At 39.4% G+C, this 23,877-nt stretch overlaps 1 protein-coding gene across 5 annotated transcripts in view; it reads right to left on the minus strand.

Moving 5' to 3' along the window:
* KANK1 (KN motif and ankyrin repeat domains 1) overlaps positions 1–23,877 on the minus strand; it is a 171,591-nt gene that overhangs the window by 17,628 nt on the left and 130,086 nt on the right. For 3 of the 5 annotated variants that reach the window (XM_067569194.1, XM_067569192.1, XM_067569191.1), the window contains 3 exons: positions 8,838–11,492; positions 1,088–1,306; positions 47–155 (listed from right to left, as the gene is read on the minus strand). In XM_067569194.1, coding sequence (XP_067425295.1) covers positions 47–155; positions 1,088–1,306; positions 8,838–11,492 — 2,983 coding nt within the window. Of the gene's footprint in view, positions 1–46; positions 156–1,087; positions 1,307–8,837; positions 11,493–11,648; positions 11,742–23,877 lie in introns of those variants that run through there. The other 2 variants (XM_067569193.1, XM_067569195.1) reach the window with 2 other exon arrangements.

The following is a 23,877-nucleotide window of genomic DNA, read 5'->3' on the forward strand; positions in this document are numbered from 1 at the left end:
CGATGAACTGAATAGTCAGATATTTTAAGGACTGGGTTCCTCTTACCCTCCATTAATACCGACAAATTGCAGATTCTTCTTTGCGCTGTTAAAATCCTTTTCCCCATCCCTTTTCTTCATGATGGACTTCAATGTACTTTCATTATTCACACATACTGTTGAAGAAAGTGTCAAGTACATGCATCAGTACAAGTTTTGCACCATCTTTGGGTGTAACTGCTTGTTTTAGATTATCTTAAAACAAACTGTTCTTTAACTTGTAAATTTAAAGTGGATTTGTCTTACTCCTCCTATATACAGAGTCACTGGCACATTAAATTAGCTAGTGTTGTCTGTATGCAGGAAACACAAACAAAAAAGCCGCCTAGAAAATCAGATCCAGAAGCAGAAAAATGAGAGATAAGGGTTATCTAAGGAGGTGTTTTAGTTTGCTTGATGGCCACCTGGAGACAAATACATTTTCACTGTTTTGTTGCTGGTGTCAATTTTCAGAACATTGAAACTGGTTAATTTTGTCTGCCATGAAAATCTTGGTGTCAAATTACAAGTACTTAAATGCCAACACTGAAGTTTCCAATTTGTTGGAACAGAAGGCTAGATGTATAACATGAATGCGCAAGAAATATGTTTGACAGGTACTCATTTAACCAGGGAGGGGAAAGGGAACAAGGTTTATTTAGATTGGTGAATTTAAACTTTAAATATTCATTGAAACAAGTCAACTTGTTAGTTTAAAGTTAAACTCACTACAATTACAAAGTATCTATGTATCAAGCATTAAGGGTAACAAATTTTATTTTGATTTATAAGCCATATTTATTTTCTTATTAGATTTTGTTTGAGACGTCATTAACAAACTGAACTCAACCATTTTACACTGTAATCTACCATTTAAAAATAAAATATTGATAGGGTAGGATAGCACTCCCAATGTCCCTCCTCTTAATGAAAACCTCTGTTTCTTCTGGAAATATTCTTCCTACCTCCACAATTATACATGAGGAGCCATGTGATTTACTCCAACTATGTTTAATATTCAGAGACAATCAATCAACATTACCAGAGCTATGTCTCTACAGATAGTTACCATAGAGGCCAGAGGCAAGCTGGTCATCAGTTAGATTAATTGGAGGTATTGCACTGTCTTGAGAAGACAAGGATTTAATTCCCCGTTCTCTTTCTCCCATGGCAATCATCTTCTCCTCTTGGATGTTTCCAGCCTCCTGTTCAAATTTCAGTGTTCGGGAGCTAGACATCAAGCACGCACCAGCAAGCTGACCATGCGGGATGTACTCCAGATTAGTACCTGTCAACAAAGAGGGTGGGCATTATTAGTACCGAGAAGTCAAATGAAAATTACTGCTCAGTACTAATCCTGTACACAGTAGGGAAAGCATCCTACTGCACCACTGAGCAAATTATACTCTATATTGCTCAGTTATAAAAATTCATTTAAAAAAAAAAAAAAAGAAGCACATAATTTTCACAGGTTTAAAAATTAAGCAGTTCTACTGATGTTTTTACTCTTTCAAAATACACAATATAAAGAAGACTACTGAGACCCAGGCAGTTGAGGGCCATCATCCAAGCAAACATTTCCAGGGGGATGCATGCTTTTGCCCCTTTTCCTTCCATAAACCCTGGATTTACTCCATTCCTGGTTTCTATTCCTTACTTCTAGCTCAGTCTGAGCTTCTGTCAGGTGTAATCCCTGCCTCCCAGATCTCTGGCAATAACTACCACAGCTGCTCCTCTGCCAGGGCTATCAGCATCATGTGCTGGAGGATTTCTGCTCACTCTCCTACTTCGAGGCTCTCCACTGCTCTGAAGTCTGCTCTTAGATGATTAGGATCATATATGAAAGTAATTTTTAGAGGGAATGACACTGTCCATGATAAGGAAATTCAACTTGCTGAATTTCTTTTTCTCAGGATTCCAGTAATCCTGATAGTTCTGCTACCTTCCCTACTTATCGAAGTACTACAGCCTTTTCCCACCTGCCAAATTCATATGCAGCATTTTCTGGACAGTGCAATTATAACCACCACTTGAACCAGCTCGCCAGGGTCTAAAGTCAAATTACCATGAATGTCCAGAAGTTTAACTAACTAACTGGTCTAGAGAAAAGTGTATCTGACCCAACTCCACTTCTCCTCTCAGGTTAATAGGGTAGCATCTGTGGTGTTCTTTTTCTCATTTAAAATCTGGAATCTCTCATGAACCTCTCTAGAGTCTACACATGAAATCCACATTGGTGTGATGGGGCTGGAAAGGCTGTGCCACCAAAACAAGTTCGGTTTGCAGCGGTGCTGTTTTTTCCATATATCCCTACTTAAGTAAACAGGTCAGCTATTCAAAGGAAACAATGTGTTTTTTTATCTATTCTAATACTGCCATCTCTTCAGTGTGAAAGCTGTGGATCAAATCCTTCCTTGTTATAAAGAACTTGTGCCTTCGTTGATTATCAGGGTTTCATGCATTAGTCCAAGGATTAAAGTGCACCAGTCACAGTGAAAAGTATCTGTCCTTTCACACACCCCTAATTCATTTCCCCACAAATTCATGTATCCTGTACTTCTATGAGAGCTGTACTGTTTGTGATACTGCATTTAACTATTACATAATGTTAATCAACTTTCTATGAACCAGCTTTCAAAAATGTATGTGACATCTTTCTTCCTTTTGTTTTACTGTCTTTCTTCTCTAGCTTCACTCCACTTCCCCCTACCCTCACCTCCACCCCCACCCCCAATAATAGCATATGATGTTTGTACAGCCCCTAGACATTAAAATAGTAATAATAATAATAATGATGAAATAACACTTCATGGCAATTTCTTCTTTTCTTTTCTGCTCAGAGTCTCCGCTACTCTAACCTCTCAATCAGCTCCTGTTTTTGAGTCATGGAGCTATCTGCAGATTAAGGAATATGCCATGGCTTCAGTTGTATACATAGTTCATACTTGAAAGGAAGCTCTTTGTTACTGTAAGGACTAGAAAGTTATGTTTTATTTTGAATAAAAGCTTATATTCTGCAGAAGGTAATGGTACTCCTTTGGATAGCTTCCTGCTCAGCCTGAATCAGATTTTTCAAGCATACATTAATACCCATGAATAATAAGCATGCACATGCAAGGTGCTAGTCAGGGCGAAATAGCAAAACAAGCCGAATGGAACGTTGGGAGAGGATTCAAACTATCTGATAGCCCAAGGTGTTGCGAATTAACCCTCCAGAAATGTTCTACACATACCAACCGAAACTGCATACTTACAAGTAAAACCAAACCCTCTGCATAAAGTACTTCTAGGCCCCAATTTTTCCTTTTATGGCCACAATGAACTTAACATAGGGCATTTGTCAACATCACTTTCTCATCAGCTGGTCATGATAACCTTGGAAGTGAGGTCATTATTGCTTAAAAATACCAAATTGTTTTGCTACCAAACTCCCTTCCCCTCAGACTGAACAAAAACTTCATCCAACCCCTTGGCTAAAAAAAAAATAAAAGAAAAAAGAAAAAATCACCGCCTCCCTCCTCTCCACCCCCCTGGGAGTAGACAAGTTCCAGTGGATGTGTAATAAATAGGATTTTAAATGACTCTGGTGTTTACATTAATTCCCACAGAGGCTGTTTTAGGAATACTTTTTGTTTGGGGAAGTGCTCCAAATACTGATGATGCACCACAAGTGGTTAGTGAATGGTTTGGGAAGGGGGTGGTTTATGAGCTCAACAGAAAGTCAGAGAAATGTGTGTGCGGGAGGGTGGGTTACAACATATAATCTCAGCACCCACTGGATCATATACTGTCAGCTTTTCAGAAAGAGTGTGCGAGATATATAGCACACAGCCCACACTACTTCTTGTGGTCTGCTCTTCTCCTAGCACTCCCAGTCTCACTCCTCACTGCAGTGATGTGCAGTGGTTACTGGAAGGAGCAGGAGAGAAGGATAGTTTTGAACCATTTCACCTGCACGTGCTGCAGCATTTTACTTCAGTATAGTATTCCTACCCTGCTGCATGCTGTGCTGACCAGCAGGGCCAGGCCAGGACAAACAGGTATATTTGTCACGGAGCAGGAGAGGAATCAAGGCTCTTAGGCTGGCTAAATGAGAAAATGCCCAGGCACACCATCTGCAAAAACTTTGTGCAATTCAGTGCCACACTGAACTCAGATGCTACAGTAGGATTCGGGATCCATGGCAAAGCAAGAAAATGTGTGTGATTTTGGTCCCACTATATGTGGAACTCAAGATGGCTGGTGGGGTTGTGGCAGGACATTTGCTTGTTTAATATTGTGGCACTGATGTCGCATTTGATGTTAGGTTCCAAACAGTTGATACAGTTAAATTAATCACCTCAACTAGCAGCCAGTCACAATCCAGACATTTTTAACTCCACTTTGTCATCTAGAGTAGGATTTTCATAAATGCCTAAATGATTTAGCAGAACAAATCCCACTGATATTTAATGGGATTTAGGAGTTTTTGAAAATCCCCGTTCTAGTCTGGTACAGGTATGGTTTCAGAATAGTTAAATGACACCGACAAAGACGATTAGGACCATGGTAAATCAGGAGTAGCTCCAATGAAGTTAGTGGAATTAAACCAGCATAACTGATTAGAATTAAGTTCTTTGTCTGGAGCTTTGCATAATTACATCTAAAAAAGGACAAGTTGATTAGTCTATTCAGTGACTGAAAGATGGATTTTGTTTTTTAAACTTACCTATGCAGATGCTTCTATGGCCTTCATCATCACACTATCTGAGCAAAAATTTCCACTTAAACACTGTTTCACAATGTGGTCTATTAATATTAAAAACAGGGTATGTGGATTTCGTTGGGTATAGTATGAATTAGACACAGGTGAAGGAAATACTTTATATACTACAGACGATCTATAACACACACACACACACACACACACACACACACACACACACACACACACACACCTCTCCCACTGAGTTCACTAGAAGCTGAGAGTGCTCAACATTTTGCAGGATATGGTCCAAAGTCTTCTTAAGAAGACATACTACTTTTTTACTTTATCAATGTACTTTTAAATCCATTTGCTTCATATTAGAACACAATTAAACTGAAAATATTTTATTAAGGTAAATAAAAAAGCTGTGCTAAGTAGATACATTTTATGCTTAAACAAAGATTTACATTAACTCACACTGACAAAAACTTGTGTCCCAAAATAATGTTCTTCCAATCAGAACTGTGCTTTTTTCAGAAAGCTATCCATATGAAAGTGGTTATTTTATTTAAAAGGGGCACCATACATAGTTCCTTCCTGGTTCATCCTTTCTGTGCTTATTCATTTTGCAGGACTCAAATTAAGAGTAGCAACAAGCTCTGATAAAGTTTAGATGGAGTAACTAACTTATCACGTAAGTTAAAGATGGAGATGACTTGCTGCAAATGATATCCTACCAAACAGCAGCTGAATTTAAAAGAAAAGAATTCTTTCTGTTCTGAAGTCTGGTTGTTTAAAAATTTCAATGGATAAGATTAGTTTAAAAAAACCTAACCCCAAACTACTGTATGGCTCATGAAATTACTGTACCTCTAATTCCAATGCTAAATAGATCAGCCGGTTTCTTAGAAGAATAAGTTATAATGGTGTATGGCAGTGCTTTTGTCTAGAAAGTGCTCACGTCACAGATGATGGGTCCTATTTCTGGAGTTTCCAATTTTATCAAATGGGGACTCACTTGTGATACAGACTTGTTTAATTGACAAAACTGTAAAGAGAAAGCCATTGGTATTCTTGTGCAATTCCACTCTGAAAAGTGAGACTCTACAGTAGCTGATTGGAACTTGGTGAACAATTCTGTTGTTGATGCGAGGAGGAATAGATCCCGACTCACCTCTCAGAAGTGCTGGCTCTGGAAGGCTAACTAGAATAAAAAGCACTCATAACTTTAGTCCCTTTCCAGAGTAAACCTGCACTTTAAGAGGTTATTCATTGTATCACTCATGCTAGAGCATCAGCGGAACTTTCATAATTTCTTTATTACCGCATGAATACCCTAGAGATACAGTTTAGTTTCACAAGACTTACTGTTGTGTTATTTTAAAAGATACTTTTAAACCACCATTACCCACTTCCAAATAAGAGTCTGAGTCAAAACAAACAGCCACGTGTGATGGATTTACATTGTTAACATACTAGGCCAAATGCAGCCCTGGCACAAGCAGATACAACTCCCATTGAACTCAATGGGAGACGCATCCTTTTACAGGGTTTGGCTCAAGTTTAGACAATGATCTCCTATTTCTACTTTTGTTTGGACTCTGGTTTCTTTATTTTAAAAGGCCACTTTCCATTATCAGACTGGCTAATGAGACTGGCACATAGAAATTAGAAGACAATGCAGGTCCTTTGAAGTGAAGAAGATGAAACACAAAATAATGCTTCTGACAAGCATCTGATCGTCTTATATAAAGATTTTCTTTATTTAAAAAAAAAACCAAACCAAAACAGGTGAAGTCAGGTTAAAGTTACTAATTAATTAAATTAATTAAATTTAAGTAATTAATTTTGTTGATGAATGTCAGATCAAAATATCATATGATGCTGTGCATGGCAGAAAGGTTTGTTCCAAAGCTCTCTTTTCTCTGGTTCAGGAGAATTGACTGGTTAGGTTGAAGCTTTACTGTAACTAAACCGAGCCTGTATTTTCTTGGAAAATGGGAATTGAGGGAGATTAGATATTTATAAATTTGTCGTTACTATGGGAGCTGAACTCTGAGTAACTTCATTGCCTTGAACATCACCTGTCATGGTGAAGTGGGGGAACTGAGGGATTTACCAAATTCACTCTAATAGACAGTACTGCTCAGCAAGTTCAGCTATTGTATACAATTTATACACAGATTTTTGGCAGGAATAATCATTTACAACAGAAGCAAGTTAACACTCAGCTAGATTTAAAGTTGATGTTGTCCCCCTAACCTAATTACAAGAGAGTTAAAATGATCAGAGATACATTCGTAACTCAAAACCTGTGCAAAGATGTAGCATGTAATTCTGACCAGGAATAATGAAGTGATCGATCACATTCATAAAGACTTTACTCTATGCTTTCAGTGCTAAAGATAATGGCATTAGAAGCTGAAACAAAATTATTCTGAAATATTTTTGGCAAGAATGTGAAACATAAAGCCTAGTAAAAATGCCTTTATTAGAAGCTGATCCACCACTCCCCCGGTGCCTAGATACTTTCTAGGTTCCTCAGACTAAATGGCTGACATCATATATTAAAAATGAGGGGTAGAGTGGCAGGTTAACAGTTAGTTAAAATTCTGGTTGATATTTAAGTGCCATTTTAGTGCCTGTTGGATATTCTTATTATAGTACCATTACCTTTATTGAAGGCATATGTATAAAGTGTATACTAGAAAGATAATAGTATAAATAGAATATCATGTTGTGTGGATTCAGACAGGATATAGAGTATTTTCTTTATCCCAACCTGAATGTCGACTACTGCTTTACTGTACTAAATTAAAAGTTTTATTCCAGTATATGTTTAATAGATGGTTCCAATGAATGCATCAGAGGCAAAATATTAGATTTACTCAGCTGTCTTTACAAAACAACATGAAGAAATTTATTTAAGACAGCAAATAAGCTGTAAAAGCTTAAATTAACAGTGTATGTAGATAATCACTATTAAACAGACTTTTTATTACAGAGATTTTCCTATTCAGTATCTATGATACAGATATTCAAGTGTATTTGGACAACTTTCCTATCTTTCTAGTAGTCTGTTTATTTTTACTATTTCTCTGGGGGAAGTGTTCATTTTCCAGAAGTTATTGTTGGTTGATGATCTCATAACAGTCTCTAAGAAGCCAACTATTATGAATTCAGTACTATTGTAGCTGGAGTTCATAGACATAAGCTCTTATAAAAATGTATAGTTAGGTTTTTGTATCGGACGATATGCTTTTAAGTTGTGAGCAGAGGTACCCAAGAATAAAAAAATCCCCAACAAAGTTAATTATGCAGATTCTAAAATAAATAGAACACCAAGAAAAAAAAAGAAATACTTAAGGCTCAATTCTTGCCTCTCCTGAGCACCACCAAAACCCAAGTAGTATTACTTATGCTTTGCAAATGTGCTGCTGTAACTGGAGACTATTACAAACATTTATTGGAACACAGATGTTCTTGTTGTTATACATTCCTTAGTGGCCCATTAATAATCAATGCTAACAGAGTGCGGAATAGTACCTAACAGTGATCTAATTGTGAGAAGAGAAGATGAAAGAAGAATGTTGAAGCAAAAGCACCAACATTTGAGAAAACAGCCGAAGATGTCTATTTTCCATTATCAGCAAGAATATTCAACTTATAAAAGATGAATGTGTATTATGGGAAAGTCAAACATGTGTTGCTGTAGTTTTAAAAAGCTGCACTCTGCCATCAAGGAGGGACAGGGGAACAAAAACTATGTTAACCCGAATAATCTTAAATCATAACAATGGATAAATATCCCAGGTTAAATTCTGTCACATCACCCAGTTAGCAGATTTATTATATATAAACAAACATCTATTTAAGCATTTCTACCAAGCTCAGCACTTTAATGTCTGTAGTACTGTTACAGCCATATTGTCCTCACCTTCTGTTTATTGCTAATAAGTGATGGTTAAGACAGGAGATGTTAAAGTGAACAGGTATGCAAGAGCAACAATTTCATGCACTGGATTTCATTGAATAAGATTCCATGCTTTCTTTTTTGTGGGCTAGTGAAATGTTTTCACATAACTAATTCACTGTATTTGATAGTGATAGGAATGCACACAATGCAACATACCTGTTATAGTGCTTTTGTCCGTACACGATTTCTGGATGTCTAAGCTCCGCAGTTCTTCAGTGCTTGCATATTTCATGACAGAGTTGATGGATGAAAGGGTGTTTATGAGCTGAGAGTTCAGAGACCCAATCTGTGTGTGAGGCTCTCCAAAAGCTTCTGCCAGTTCACTATAGTTTTCAGCTAGCAGCATCTGTTGTTCCTGAAGCAGCTTCTGTACTCGCTCAATATAGTGATCCAAGCCAGTCCTCATTTCAGGTGGAGGGAGAGGACTTTCCACTAAAAAGCTTGCAGATTCATCTACAGGCTCATCTCCTACGCCAATGCTTCTGGTACTGGCTAGCACAACAGACAATGGAGGGGGACCACACGCAATGTTTCTCATTTTAAGACCAACTAGATAGTTCTCATTAATGTTTATCTGCCCTACTCCACAGTCTTTGGTCTTTATCACAGAGGGCTTTTCAAAGCTAGAGTCACTAGAAAGCAAGGTTCCCACTCCAATGGAACGAGTTTTAGCAGATGTGTTTATGTCCTTTACCCGACCATCTCCTACCGCCACCGTCCGCATCTCCACATTCACAGTATTAGTCTGTTTATCGAAAGTGCTCAAAATGGTGTTTGTGCTGGAATCCATCAGAGAAGCCATTTCTGTATTGGTGAACTGGTTCACCACTGCCAATACTGTACTTGTTTGCTGGGTAGCTGTACGAGGCACTGCCATAACTGCAGATTCTACTTTGCAAACAATCTCTGTGTTTGTACTGCGGGACACGCACGCCTTTGGTGGACAAACAGTCACATTCACTGAACAATCTCCACAACCTATCGACCGTACTTCCTTGATTTCCACTTCTGTCTTGCAGAGACTCAAATTATCCACAGACTCCTCTGTGTTGATGCCAGTTTCACAAATACTCATTTCTGTACCCACACTCTTGTTGCACATTTCAATCGATCTCCCAATGCATTGGTCACGCATGTCTGCTCTCTCCTTCACAAGCCACCGATTCATTAGCAGTTCTGGGCCCACACCCGTACTCTGCAAATTAGGTCTGCAGGAGATTCCAATATCTCTCATTTGTAGATGGTTCCCCACACAGGAGTCAGCAACATCCACATGATCACCTACCATTTGGTCTTTTGTTTGTACTACAGCTTCCACCACTTTACTGAAAACCAGAGGTTGAGCCATCAACGCTTTATCCACTTTTTTCCTAGATCCAGCTGCCTGCAGCTCTTGTTTTAATTTGGTCATTTCCCTATCATGAGTAGTTTCTTTTAATTGAACCTCCAGTCTGTAGATCTTCCCCTTTAGAGCTTCAATGGTCTGGTGCTGAAGCTCTATTTCTTTTTCAGCTTCTGTGGTGATGCCTAGCATCACCTCTGTTACCACAACCCCAGCATCTCTAGTTTCTCTCTCTGTTCCCACTGCTATATCTATGCATGATCGGGAAGATCTGTTATATATGACCACATCATTCATATTTTCATCAGCACCCACAGCAACTGACCTGCTTTCTTTTGTTAGTTTTTCTCTGTTTATCCGAAGGTTAGATGGGATTTCACAGCTGCTGTCCTGGATTTTTCTCTCTAATGCTTGCATTTCAAAAGTCAGTTGCCTAAACTCCTCTGTCCTCTGAGAGTTCTGCTCCACACTCTCCACCTCTTCCTCACAGTCTATATATAATTCACCTCCTCTTCTGACCTGAGATAGATGTCCCCATTGCTCTGCACTCCCTGCACTGTAAGATCGCTTTCTGAAGCCATAAATGTCATTTTGATTGGGTAGTCTTTGGCTTTTGAGTTCTGCCATCATCTGTCTTTTCTCTTCCTGTAATACTGAAATCTTGACCTGGAGCACAGGAATAGTCTTGACTTGTTCCTCAAGCTCCTTGAGGCGTTTGAGGGCAACTGCCATTTGTTCCCTGATATGCTGCAGATGCATGGGGCTCACATTAGTCACCGGTGTCGATAATCCTGAACTCATTGGGCTATGACGGATGGAGCTGCCCAAAGAGGAAGCAAGATAGACATAGTCTCCATTACCCTGGTACCCATTTTGAAGCTGTTGAGACATCTGATTGTGCCCACTAGATCCTACAAAGGAAGGAAGGGAGCTTGCTGAGCCCAGGCCTCCAAAGCTGGAAAGCCTGGGCCTGCGGACATCCCCTGGAGTCACCTGCATTATAACCCTCTCCTGCTCCAGTCTTCTCCGTGTTTCCATGAGAGTTTTTGTTACATGAAGGTTGTGCCTAGGAAGCTGTGGTGAAGGAGGGGGAAGTTGTCTGCTCTCAGGAATAGTTAAGAAGGCAGGAGAGGCTTCAAAGCAAACTGATGGTCTTGCAGTGACAGTCGATGCTACTTGACTCCTTGCTGAAAAGAAGGACTGCTTATTCTCATCACTGTTTGATGACGAGAGAGATTCTGTTGAGGTCCATCCACTGTACTGGCCACTGGAGTTCTTGGTACCTGCAAAAGTTGGTACTAGTTTCCTCTTCTTTTGGATATTTAATTTCTTAATCGTGTTTCCCTTTTGTATATCGTCCACATACTTGAGAAAATCCAAGTCTAACTGGTAGCCATAAGGAGTTTCCACAAAATAGGGATCTTTCTGTTCTTTGTCATCTTCTCCACTCAAAATACCTTCCTCTTTTTCTGTAGGGGAAAAACAAAATTAGTAAATTTAAAATGAAAAGAAAGCTACTTCTGGCTAAACTATATCGCTGCAAAGCAAGATAAATCCACTCTACTCATTGCACAGACTGAATGTTACAAGTTGGAAGACATATTACTTGTCTATCTTAAATATACCTTGAAAGAATCTCTCTCTGTCTCTCTCTCTCACATGTGCACACAGTTTTAATGCTGAAATCATAAGCAAATATGTTGATAGCTTTAGTTTATGAAGGCACCACAAAAGTCACTACCAATAGCATGAAATAATATTTTTTGGAACTCCTGCAGTACTACCACGTCACAACAAACTTTCACACACACTAGTCTGTCATGAAAGGATCAGATGATTCTTTGTGCTGCAGTGAACCATCCGGAGACACTGATTCCTCCAGGGGGTACTAAAAGGGTTACGCACAAATTATTTCCTCCTTAATTTACTAATGCCATTAGACTTCAGGCAACAGTTTTCAAAAGGTAAAAGTAATTTCAAATCAGTTTTAAATCTGAGCAGCAATACAAGCTCTCTCTTGCTTGGTAGCACACTGATTTGTGTCTGTGAATCTGCCTCTTTTATATTTTGATCCTGCATGAAGCCCATACACTAAAAATATGCGGCGAGACCTGTTCCCAATGCAGCCTAAAAATTCCATGGCCAAAAGAGAAACTGCCAGCTCAGATATCAGGACAGCACAGCTTCCTGCAGACACTAGACGTGCATGTCACCAAAGCTATTCTAAATAAAACTTCACCAGATCTGTTATGCTTCTGCAGACAGAATATTTATACATGAGGTCACTGCATATCCTGCTCCTCCTTCCCCACAAAAACAAATTGTAACTCACTAGAGGAATCAGGTACTTTTGAACTGCAAGGCAAACAAACAATAAAAGTTAGTTTTCTAGTTACCTGAATTAGCTACGTATCTCAGCTCTCAGACCATACATTTTCCATCCAAATAAAAGTTGGCCTCTGATTTTTCTCCATACCGTCCTAGCTTAAACAAGCTCTCTGTTCACTAAAGCCCTGCCTCTCAACTTTCTCATTCTTCACCCCTTAAGGGAAAAAGTCCACATTACTGTAAACTTAGCCAAGCAGAGCACATTTTCATAGGCTGAGCTTTCACCAATGAGTTCTGTTCTACAGCAGAACTGAAAACTACTGCCTTTTAGCACCCATAAGGAACCTCAGCTGTTCAGCATGTTCTGTTGGCTTAATAATAAGTGACTTGTTAGTCTTTTAAAGGTGCTGTATCCTCCACATTTCTTTCTCTGTTCCCTCCCCACCACCCATGAATAATTGGTAATTTATGTATACATTTCTTTTTACTGTATATTTACTGCATTTTAGTTCCTCCTTAAAAGCTCACAGACACAAATGTCTCTGGGCATTTAAAGTTATATAAGCATATAAAGCTGATCTTGCACTTGGATCTCCAAGCTACTATTGTATGTTTGCTAAACTGGCTACTCCGCCAATGTTCCCCCAGCAAAGAGACCCAGGCTACTGCAGGCAGCCACAGTACCTGAGAACAACTTCTAGCTCGCTTTTTAATATAACTACATTTTAAATTGGTGTGTCCTTTTTAAAGAGGCATACACAACTCAAAAAAAAAAACCACCTTGAATCTACTATTGCTATTAGTAACACCTAAGTGTGATGAAACAAAGATTAGAATAAAGAAATCTCTAGTTTTTCAATTTACTTGATGAATTTGACCAAAGCATACTTTTGGTCCTTTTGAAAAAAACTTTCCACCATTCTAAGTGGACTTTCTCTGCCCTGTGCTGATTGGTTGTTTGCACCAATCCTTCCCCGCGCTCACAGTCTCTTCATCCAGCCTCACTCCTCTGACCTTCCTCTCCCCTTCCCTGTCCTCAGTCACTCTTCCCTTCAGCTTATCCCTTCCTCACTAAACCAATAAATCAATACATAAATTGTGGAACTAACATGACTTTTGACGCCATCACCTGGTTTACTCGACTTGCTCGTAACACCTTTCCCTGCACTTTGGGTCTTGTCTATTTAAATTGTAAGCTCTTCAAGACAGGGGCCATCTTTTTGTTTTGTGTATGTACAGAGCCTAGCGCAATAGGATCCTGATTCATGACTCCTAGGCTGATACAGGAATAGAAATAATAATAGTCAGTTTTACTGTTTTGCTGAGGATAATACTACCATCTCTCTCTTAATAGAACATTTAATCAGCAGATTCCAAAGCACTTCACAATCTTCAATGCATTTATCTTCAGAACATGAGGTACGGAAGTGCTATTATCCCCATTTTACAGATAGGAAACTCAGACTCTGATTTGCATAAGGTCACACAGGAAGTCTGTGGAAGAACAAGGAAATGAACGTGGATCTCCCAAGTCCTAGGATACTGTCCTAACTACTGGGCCATCCTTCCTCTCAGTCAATTGCACTTCCTAACTCCTGCAGCATCCTGAGGGCACCGCACTTTCCTCTACAGCTCGGGAAGAACTCACATTTTAACAAAGGTCCTGCAAAAGGGTGACTTGCAGTCACAGCAGCAAAACTGAACTTGTAGTTGGCAGATGTGTGTACTACAAAGGGGGCGGAGAGGAGAAAGCGAGGCACCAATCCCGCAATTGACAGGAATTTGAATTATGTGGGAGTAGGGGATTCACTGGGTATTGTTTTAACAGAGTGGTGTGACTGTGTGCAAGAGAGAGCGTAAAGCAGCGAAAAACACCAAAGAATTAAGAAACGTCAGAAAAGGCAAGGAGAAAGTGAGGACAAGCACTAGGAACATGGCTCTGATAAAAGCTATAACAGAGCTTTTGGGCTAAGTGTTGTCTGGAAAAGAGGCTTGGAAATGGGAGCTAACATACTTTCTCGTTGTTTTATTCCTTCTGTGATCAGGGAAACAGGGACTTTCTGTACAGTCCCTGTACATAAACAGGACTGCATCAAAGAAATACTTGATTCCATCCTCAATTTCTCCTCCTGACTGAACAACTCGTAAGATCCCAAATTTTTCACCAGCAGACAGAGGTCAAAGGGGGTAACCATTCAGACTTCAGTTACATGACCATCTATTATTTTTTCCACCTGAGATGAATCAGGGGTGTGTACTGAAGGTGGCTTTTCTCTACAGGATCTCTGCCTCATTTGTTGTGGAAGGTGTGTCATGGAGGAGGTTTGAGTGGGCACACACTTCTGCCTCCTCCCCTCCCCTTAATCCCTTCTGTCCCATCCTTGCCTCCGCACCCAGACAGATTCTCATCTCAGTCCCAGTCACCTTGCCCAGCAAGTTCTAATCTCCCCCTCCAGACTCCCAGCGCAGTTATACTCTTCTCCCTCTCCCCTCATGCTCAGCCTCATTTTCTTTGCCCAGCCATTCCCCATCCACCCTATTCCTGATTTCTCCCCTACTGGCTCCTCTCCCCTGATCTGATTCTGACACCTCCACTGGCCTCCAATTGCTTCCCCACCCAAGATCCCCAATTCTTACTTTCTCTCCCCAGGCTCCTCATCCAATCTCAGCCTCCCAACCCCTGTGGCTCTTTGTCCCAATCTCCACTCCCCCTTGGCTCCATATCCCACATTCTCAGATCAGCCAAAAACCCCAACTCCCTGCCTGCTTGTCAGATCTGTCTCCCCTCCCCCCCCTTCCTTTCAACCATTTGGCTTCCAGGCCCAAGATCCTTCATCTTCCAAGCCTAATCTCTTTGACCAACTTGTCCCAGTCTTCTCTGTCCTCCTATCTCTCATTCCCAATCTTCTTGCCCAGCCAGTCCCAGTCTCTTCTCCACTTCCCAACTCCAGTTTCAGTTTCCCTCTCAGACTTCAGCCCCCCCCAGCTCCTTGTCCTAACCTACTTACCCCCATCTCCTCCCCAGATCTGGCTCTTGTCCCCCCTGGAGTTGATTCAGGTGGCTTCCTCCAACACAATGGCTGGGCCCAGCAGAGGGGTCATTAAAAGCCCAGGAGAAAGCACACTCTTTTGGCCTCTGGTTCCGTGCATGGTCCTGGCACAGAGAGCTGCAATCGTAGGGAAAATCTTGCTCAGCCTCCTGCAGCCCCCAGGCTGAAGCATGGTCATGTTTGAAGGGTTGGCCTTGTCAAAGTCTGGGGAGGTTAGAGCTTTTCAGAGAAAAGACTGCCAGAATTTCACATGGGCAAAGCAATGTGGGTTTTCTTCTAGCCTTGTTCTTGGAAACTGTTGAAGCCTTTTGGATGAATATTTCAAAAAATATTCAACCGGAGACAGACAGACATCCAGTATGGAAAATTTCATAAGAATGGCCATACTGTGTCAGACCAATGATCCATTTCGCACAGTATCCTATCTTCCAATAGTAGTCAATGCCAGGTGCTTCAGAGGGAATGAACAGAAAACAGACAATCATTAAGTGATCCATCCCCATTTCAGCCCAAACAGTTAAAGTTTGGCAAAGTTATAAGCAACTGAAAACAGGGATGTAAAGAGAAGTGTCAGGCACTTCTGCAGATATTGCTAACTGTAGACACTACCAAACCCTCCCACCCGCCCCATAACCGACCTTTATTCATGACAGATTTAAAGGATTCGCTCAGAAAATTAGTTTTTGCTTTTTTAAAATACCAGAGGACAGTGGTCACGGAGTGCTAGATGTTCTCAATGACTTTCTTCTCTATAAAACCAATTTACAGAAAGCAGAAGCATTTGGTTTATTACAAGGACTAAGAACTTTGGCATATACCAGAGAAAATATTGTATTATTTTTAAAATTAACCAGTTTCTGTCAAATTCAAAACTGTAAGATGGAAAGTTAAAAAAGCGGTAATAATTTTACTAAGCCTTTAGATCATCATTGTGCTTTTGGGTCAGGAAAGTCCCAAGATTCTAGAATGAATCTATCAGTAGAAAATTACTTAAAAGCTCTGAGGACAGCTCATTTAAATTTAAGTCACAAGAGCTAAACTGTCAAAGATTTTCTCTCTCAAACAATTCCGATGGAAATTACCCAAATGAAGCCTGTCCAAGAACGTATCAATTCTTTGCATTTTTGCAGTTAAAACTGTGGCTAATTTTGAGGTCTCTAGCTAAACTGGCTATCTTAGTAATGTTGACATTTTGCACCTGCCAGTCCATAATAAGAATTAGTTGCTCGTATTTTTTTTAAAGAGATGTGGACAGTTATTCACACACAATTTTTCGTTAAAACAACACAGGGTACACTATACAAGCACAATTACAGCACTGTAAGCAGATCATTGCAGCAAGGGTTTCTTGATGCTACAGATAAACAAGGAGAAGTTATGTTATCTGGCAAAAAAAAAAAAAAAAAATCTATCATGCAGTACGTCGGAGCTGTGCCAAGCCTTTACGCATTTTACAGGCACGTCCATTTCAGACCTTACTGTGAAACTTCGAAGTACAGAAACAAAATGAAGTGGGTTGCTATTTTAGGGGCCTGGAAAATGATTCTGCCAGTTTTAAAAATCTACTAAAAAGGAAATGAAATAAAACCCTGCGAGAACATTATCCTCGTCTCTCCTATCCATGAAATACCGGATGCACCATGGAGGCACTCACTCCATTAGCATTTGGTAGGTAGTACTTTTGCTGCACAAAAAGCAACGCTGATTAACTTTTGAGGAAGCTGTACCTATCTGCCATTCAGCCAAGAGGAAAAGTCTGCATATCTTGGAATTTTGAGTGAGCAAGAAATTCCACTGCCACAAAAAAAGACCGGCAACAGAACACTAAGAAGATTCCTGTTGAGCCTCTTATTTTGTCCTGGGCTAGCTGAACGGGGCACTGCAACAAATAAAAGACATCATTCTCAGATCCCTGCAATACTTCAGATAATCATAAAGTATATCATTTCACTACACGGAACTCCTTTTCTTTGTGTGTTGATTTGCAAAGGTTAACTTTAGCAGTTGCATCCACATACACAGAGACTTAAGTCATCAGCTTTGGAATTTAACACACATTGCTATTTCATCTGCTGAACACTCAACGGTAATAAGCTAGACTTTACACTGTACATGCTCCTTTTGGACAAGTGGTTGTGAAGCAAGATATTCTGGCATTTTTGTTTGTTTGTTTGTTTGTAGAGGTCTCATTGTCTTACTGTTGCCATTAATTCAGTTATCTAGAAGTGTGCACAAATTGCAGTACCCTCTCCCTACTGCATAATAATCACAAACTGGACAGAAGCATCATTTAACAAACACACTGTTCTGTGCTCTCTTCCTGAACTGCTATGGCTGCCTCTGTCTAAACACCGACTCTAAACACTGCAGTCTTGCCAATATCCATTAAATTATATCCTTTCTGATGCAGTGCACAAGAACTTCAGTATATTAAAGCAATGAGTCAGACCTAGCATAGCCCACAGAAATCGCTTTGAAGACTACAATGTTTAATTGATGGGTTCAAATTAGTTAAAAGCTTTAGTATCATGTAAGCGTAAGCAATAGCAGAAAAAAGGAGAATTTGGGCACATGTAAAATTTCAGTCCGGTGGTTAATTAAGATAACAAATCACTACTGTATAGTGTAGAGAAGAAAAGAGAAGAGAAGAGAAGAGAAGAGAAGAGAAGCCTGAAAACATTTAAAAATATTATTCTAAAACTAAGATGCCTTTAAGAATATACAACTTGCATCTAAAAGGGTCATTCTCCATCTGGTTATGGTACGTGCTCTAAGGCATTTAATGTGGGTCTGCTAACTTTTTAAAAAAATGTTTCCACTGAAATATTGTTATGAATAATATATTCACTTCAAGAATTATCACATAGAAAAAGATATAAAGAATGTTGCAAAGAAGCAGAACATTGGTATAAATGTGAAACAAGAGTAGTATTCTTGTGTACTGGACTCAGATTTAAAAGATAACAAAGAAAGAGGAGAAAAAATTGGGTCTTTTTTTCTGTTCTTTGTTGTATTTGTAAGGAACTGAAGTTCTTTCTGGGTCTTTTCCCTGTTCATTTCCTCTATCAGAGGAATATCAGGACTTGAGCTCTCACCCTTTAGAGGCAAGAACTTGAATACTTACCCAGAGTTCCCCCCTTTATCTTTTCAGGTGTTGGGATTTCAACAGTGTTGGCCAAAATCTTGTTTTTGAAAAATACAAGAACGAACAGAGCCAAACACACCGCCCCCACTTCTTCCTACCAAAAGGCACTTCAGCCTGACACACTGTAACTTTAATCAAAAGCTAAAACCTCAACTAACTTATTGTTTTACCCTTTTAAATGTTCACTTACTTTCTATAAGTCTATTTGTTTTTAAACCATTTTATCTGTTAATTTTACTCACTTTCAATATATTTGTAAGTATAAAAAGCCACACTGTGAAATGTAATATATCTACTTTCAATTGTAAAAGACACTGTCAAAAATTAAATAAGGTTTGCTTTAAAAATAATATGTAAGCCCATTTCAGCTAGGAGTTGGCCCTGAGTGATTGGAGTGTGAATGGCTGAGCAATTGAGGTGAGTGTAGACAGGGAGAGTGATTGAACAATTGGTCTGAGTAAGGGATGTCCAAATAGATAAAGAAAACACCAGCCTCACCTAAAACGTCTGAGGGAAGAAGAAAGGAGCGAAGATAATAACTTTTACCATTCAAATGGCCGAAGAGGAGCCCACCCTAATAACTTTGGAGGCAGTCCATTTCAAAGGACAAAATCTGATCAGGCTTGCAAGAATGTGGGTGATTAAGAATCACACCAAGAATGCAGTTGCAGTGCAGCGCAAAACCCATAGACTTACACGGGGTCCTTTCCCTATAAATGGGACAAGAAGATGAAGGCTGGAGGTTCGGGTCTACAACATCACATCAGCCAGGAGTACCGATGCACATCGGCAGGACCTTGCTCCTCATCCTCGTGCTATAGTCACCTGGCCAGTGATTATCACGAGCACCAAGAGGCTGGTAACTATAACATCTATGAGACCCCTATGTATGTTTGTCTGTCTCCCTGTCTGTGTATGCCTGTCTGTGTGTAAGTGTGAATGAAAGTACCAATTGAAACATGTCTCTGTAATTGTACTATTGATACAATGTTAATACTGTTTTCCTAGTGTTTACATTATTAATACTATTCTACTAAAGTAAAGAACAATATTGATGTTATTACAGTGTTGATACTTTTCTTTCTATTGATACTATTTACCAAATTTCTGTATTCACAATAAATGTTGCTTGTTGACTTATCTCCTGAAAAGACCCTGTGATATTTGTTATTTGGGTAACAACAGAAGTTACAAAACAACAACAAAAAAAGAATCTTAAGAGTCTGCATAGGAATAGCTTCCCCCACCCCCCTCAGTTGCTCAGGCTTCATTTGGTTGGTACTGTACATGTGATGTCACAGACATAAGAGGTCTCAAATTCTCCACGGAATCGTCTAGGGAAAAAATGGGGAACATCAGACCTGAATTTTTGATTAAGGAGAGGAAAAAAAGCTGTCAGGCCTTCCTTATACCTCAAAGCAGCACAAGCAGCACCAAATCTTTTTTCCCCCTTTGCAGATTTTTTTTTAAAAAGCATGGCAATAAGTTTTACCACATCACCCCCCTCTCATGATCTACTCTGGCTAAGCAGGGAAAATACAGAGAAATACACTATCCTGCAGAGGTACCAGGATTCTCTTGCTCCCAGCCTCCCTACAACTGCTGCCAACAGGAAATGCAGAGGCGCTGGTTTAGCTACAGCTGCTCCCCACAGGTAGTAAAGGTACAGACTTCCAGAATCTATTTCCCATCCCACCCTACACTACCACAACTGCAGAAGAGAATCTCCATTGCCACTTCTGAAATCAACAGGAAGGGATTTTTGCCCAGGCTCTCCCGTTATAGAGAAATTCCATTTACAGTAAAGTTTTCTGGAGGCATAAGCTTACTTCACTGTAGAAAGGTTCACAGTTTAGTTGGTAAATTAAAACAAATCACTTCAGAGTGGTAAAACATGACCTGTTAGAGTGTCAAGGAAAACACATTTTCTACATTTATGTATATTATATTCTTAAAGGAAGACATAATTTGTCTTAATCTAAACCATATATTACATTTTGGATAGCAACTTCTTTCTGATGTTAATAAATTGAAATGAAGAAAATAAACATATAACACCCAGATGCCATGGTACAAATGTTTGTGGTAAATAGCATTTTCTTCCATTTTTGATGTTCCAGAACACCCACACACTTGCATGCTGTAGATGACTGTTCCATATTTCCCCCAATACTGCTATATCTGCTCTCTTTTAAAAAGGTTTCCGGAGAGAACACTACCCTCATTGTGGTAGAGGATAGTGAAGATTTGTATATTATGTTAATTTGGTCTGTGTTAGCAAAAAAGGGTAATCTCATGCAATATGTAGTCTTACATAATTGTTTAGATATCTGCAGTACCTAAGCCCACAGTGGTGAGTTAAGGACACAGTCTTAGGGCTTATCTACACTTAAAAGGCTGCAGTGAACACAGCTGCACTGTAGTGCTTCAGTGAAGATGCTACCTATACGACAGGCAAGCTTCTCCCATCAGGGTAGATAATCAACCTCCCCAAGAGGCAGTAGCTAAGTTGTCGGGAAAAGCCCTTCTGTTGACACACTGTTGTCTAGGGAATTAGGTTGGTATAATCATCACTAAAAGGTGTGGAAAATCCACACCCTTGAGCAATGTAGTAATACTAATGTAAGTTGCTAGTGTAAACCAAGCCTTAGAATCAACAAGCATAAGGAAAATGAGCTAAACGAAAGACTGTTCATAGATCATTATGTTGTGTTTGCATGTGAATAGTCTAAGATTTAAGCTTTGCATTATATTTACTGTAGACATCACAATACTTTGGCAATTGAGTATTGTTAAGGATGGATCATGTGCTTTAACTCTTCCTTATTCTTTCTAGCTTAAGTGGGACCATTAAGAAAACAAAGAATATAGGACATGATCCACAGTCCACTAAAGTCAATGTGGGTCTTTCCACTGACTGCATTGGACTTTGGATCACGTTGCATCAACTGAATTAATTTTTTTCCCCCCAAAATCACCACATCATAGGAACGGTGTCAGTGACACAGCACTTTGGTCTGGTTCTAAGTGATCAAGTGGTTCTAAGTGATCAAATAAATTCACTTGTTTATACATGTACCACCACCATTTACTGCTCAACTTTTAATTCCTAAAATAGTGGAACCATTTCTTTAGCTCACATGACAAAAGCTTTGGCTTTTTGAGTTCTATGCCCTGTTCTGCATGTGCGCTGACTACTTGTGCCTGATCATGGTACAAGTAGGAATAATGTTATTGTTTGAAAGCATGTTCAAGTGCCACCGTAGGCCTCAATCCTGCACACATATATGCATGTGCAGAACTTTATGCACATAAGAAGCCATACTGAAATCAGCCTGAGTACCATGTGCTTAAATTATATATGGGCACGAGTCAGTGTTTGCAAGATTGGGACCTTAGTAACATCATTTAATTAGAAAAAGTTTACTTTCAGAGTAACACAGTTTGATGACTTTCATGATGTTATGTTAGACACCTTTTCTATATTTGTGTTTACATTATCTGCACCATAACTGTCAATATATTTCTGGAGGTAACTGTGGTTATTTTCAATTGTGGGTGACTTATGCAATTTAAATTGTAGTTGGTCTTGGATAGATTACATTTACCCACACTTAACAATAAAAATCTAGATTTCACCCTACACACAAACTGATGAAAAAACATTTCCATCGACAATCATCAAAATGTGCAGATATGCAAAGAAAGAAAAATGCTGCTTAAGAATTTATTAGATTTGATTTAAGAATATTTACTTTGCATATATTGACATGTGAGGTTGACAATTGGTGTTTTAATTGTTATAAAACTAACTTTTTGAATATCAACCTCTGCTATCATTAAACAATTATTGTCTGACCCCCCCACCATAATTTCCCACAGCTGTGAAAATTTAAATCAATAAAAAGTGCTAAAAATAATACCTGTAAGATAAAAGACAAATACTGAATTCTGCCAAGTCTAATTTTAATACTTGTAAAAATGTGCCTAATAACTAAGTCTACAAGTCACATGCTGTAAATTGGCAGAATTAAGTTTGCTTGGGGAACCTGGAATTTTCCAAGTTTACATTGGAAAAAATAAGGACCACAAACAGTGGGTAAGGGAGGGAATCTCTCAAAGGGGCAAAGGAAAGAAAATGAAATATAAATAGTGCATTTCAAAAGCATTTTGCCAAAAACAATTACATGCAATTATTTGAAGGCCAGATCCTTATATGTCTGAGCTGAGCTTCCTTTTTCTTTAAAAAATAAAAAACCTCTGAGCTGAGAAGTTAGAGCCCTAAAGGTGGCAATTTTGAAAAGTTATATGCCACTGCAGCTCCAAGGTTAGCTATGGTTGAGGTGACACTTTGATTTTAAAATCAAGAATAGCTAATAAATAAGAGCATTCTGGTAAGAATACATGAAAATTGATTTAGCTAATCTGAACAATAAGTGCAGCGAGCCACAGAAGCTAATTAACACTAAATAAGGGATTATCCTTATTTATGAGGAATCCATTGCAAAACAAACAAAAAAACAACCAACCAAGCAAAGAACCGGGATCCTGTGTATTCAAATGCAATGTGACTTCTTATCAAACACAAATCAATCTACCTTCTGTGTTAGTAATCCCCTCATTTGAGGCCTATAAATTGTAGGCTGACTCTTACTCTCTGGTTGTACTAGTTTTCCTGGTACAATGCTTGTTTTGATGATACTGCAGCATGCACACTTTGTAAGTGTATCAAATCAAGCCTTCTGGCCACTGAAAATATAACTAAGAGTTTGCTTTGTTCAGTCCATTCCCCATCTCTCTCAGAGGCATTAGGTGAAGTAGAGCAGCAGTAGGCAGGAAACAGTGGGAAGAAGGAAGGAGTGCAGATACTATATCTCAACCTGCTTCACCAACAAAAGAAAACAGAGCAGGAAATATTGTTGGTGACCTCCGTTAAGCTGCCATTCTGCATCCTCTCTCTCATTAGTTGCCACAGAGACATCGACTGCCTCCACAGACATCAACTGGCATCTTCCCTCACCCACATTCCAGAGCTCCGTGGAAAAAGGGCAATCAGAAGAAAGTGGGCAGCTATCATGAACCACAGGGAGCTCCACAGAAGGCAAAGACTGGCTCATCACAGTGTCACTGCCTTCAGAAACATTGCTAGAACACATTGACTCAGTCTCTCAAATGTTATGCTGCTGCGTAAGAACTACATGGTGAATTCGCAGGCTCCTTTTGCCTTTAGCGGTCTCCAAATCCAAGTACTGACATCCCAACCCAGTTTACTTTGCTTCCAAAATCAGAAGCAACTGGAAGTGGCAAGTTATTGCTGCCCCTTGCCTGTCG

This window comes from Emydura macquarii, unplaced genomic scaffold (assembly GCF_026122565.2).
Source record: "Emydura macquarii macquarii isolate MOO-44397 ecotype Brisbane River unplaced genomic scaffold, CSIRO-AGI_Emac_v2 contig_2897, whole genome shotgun sequence".
Lineage (NCBI taxonomy): Eukaryota > Metazoa > Chordata > Testudines > Chelidae > Emydura > Emydura macquarii.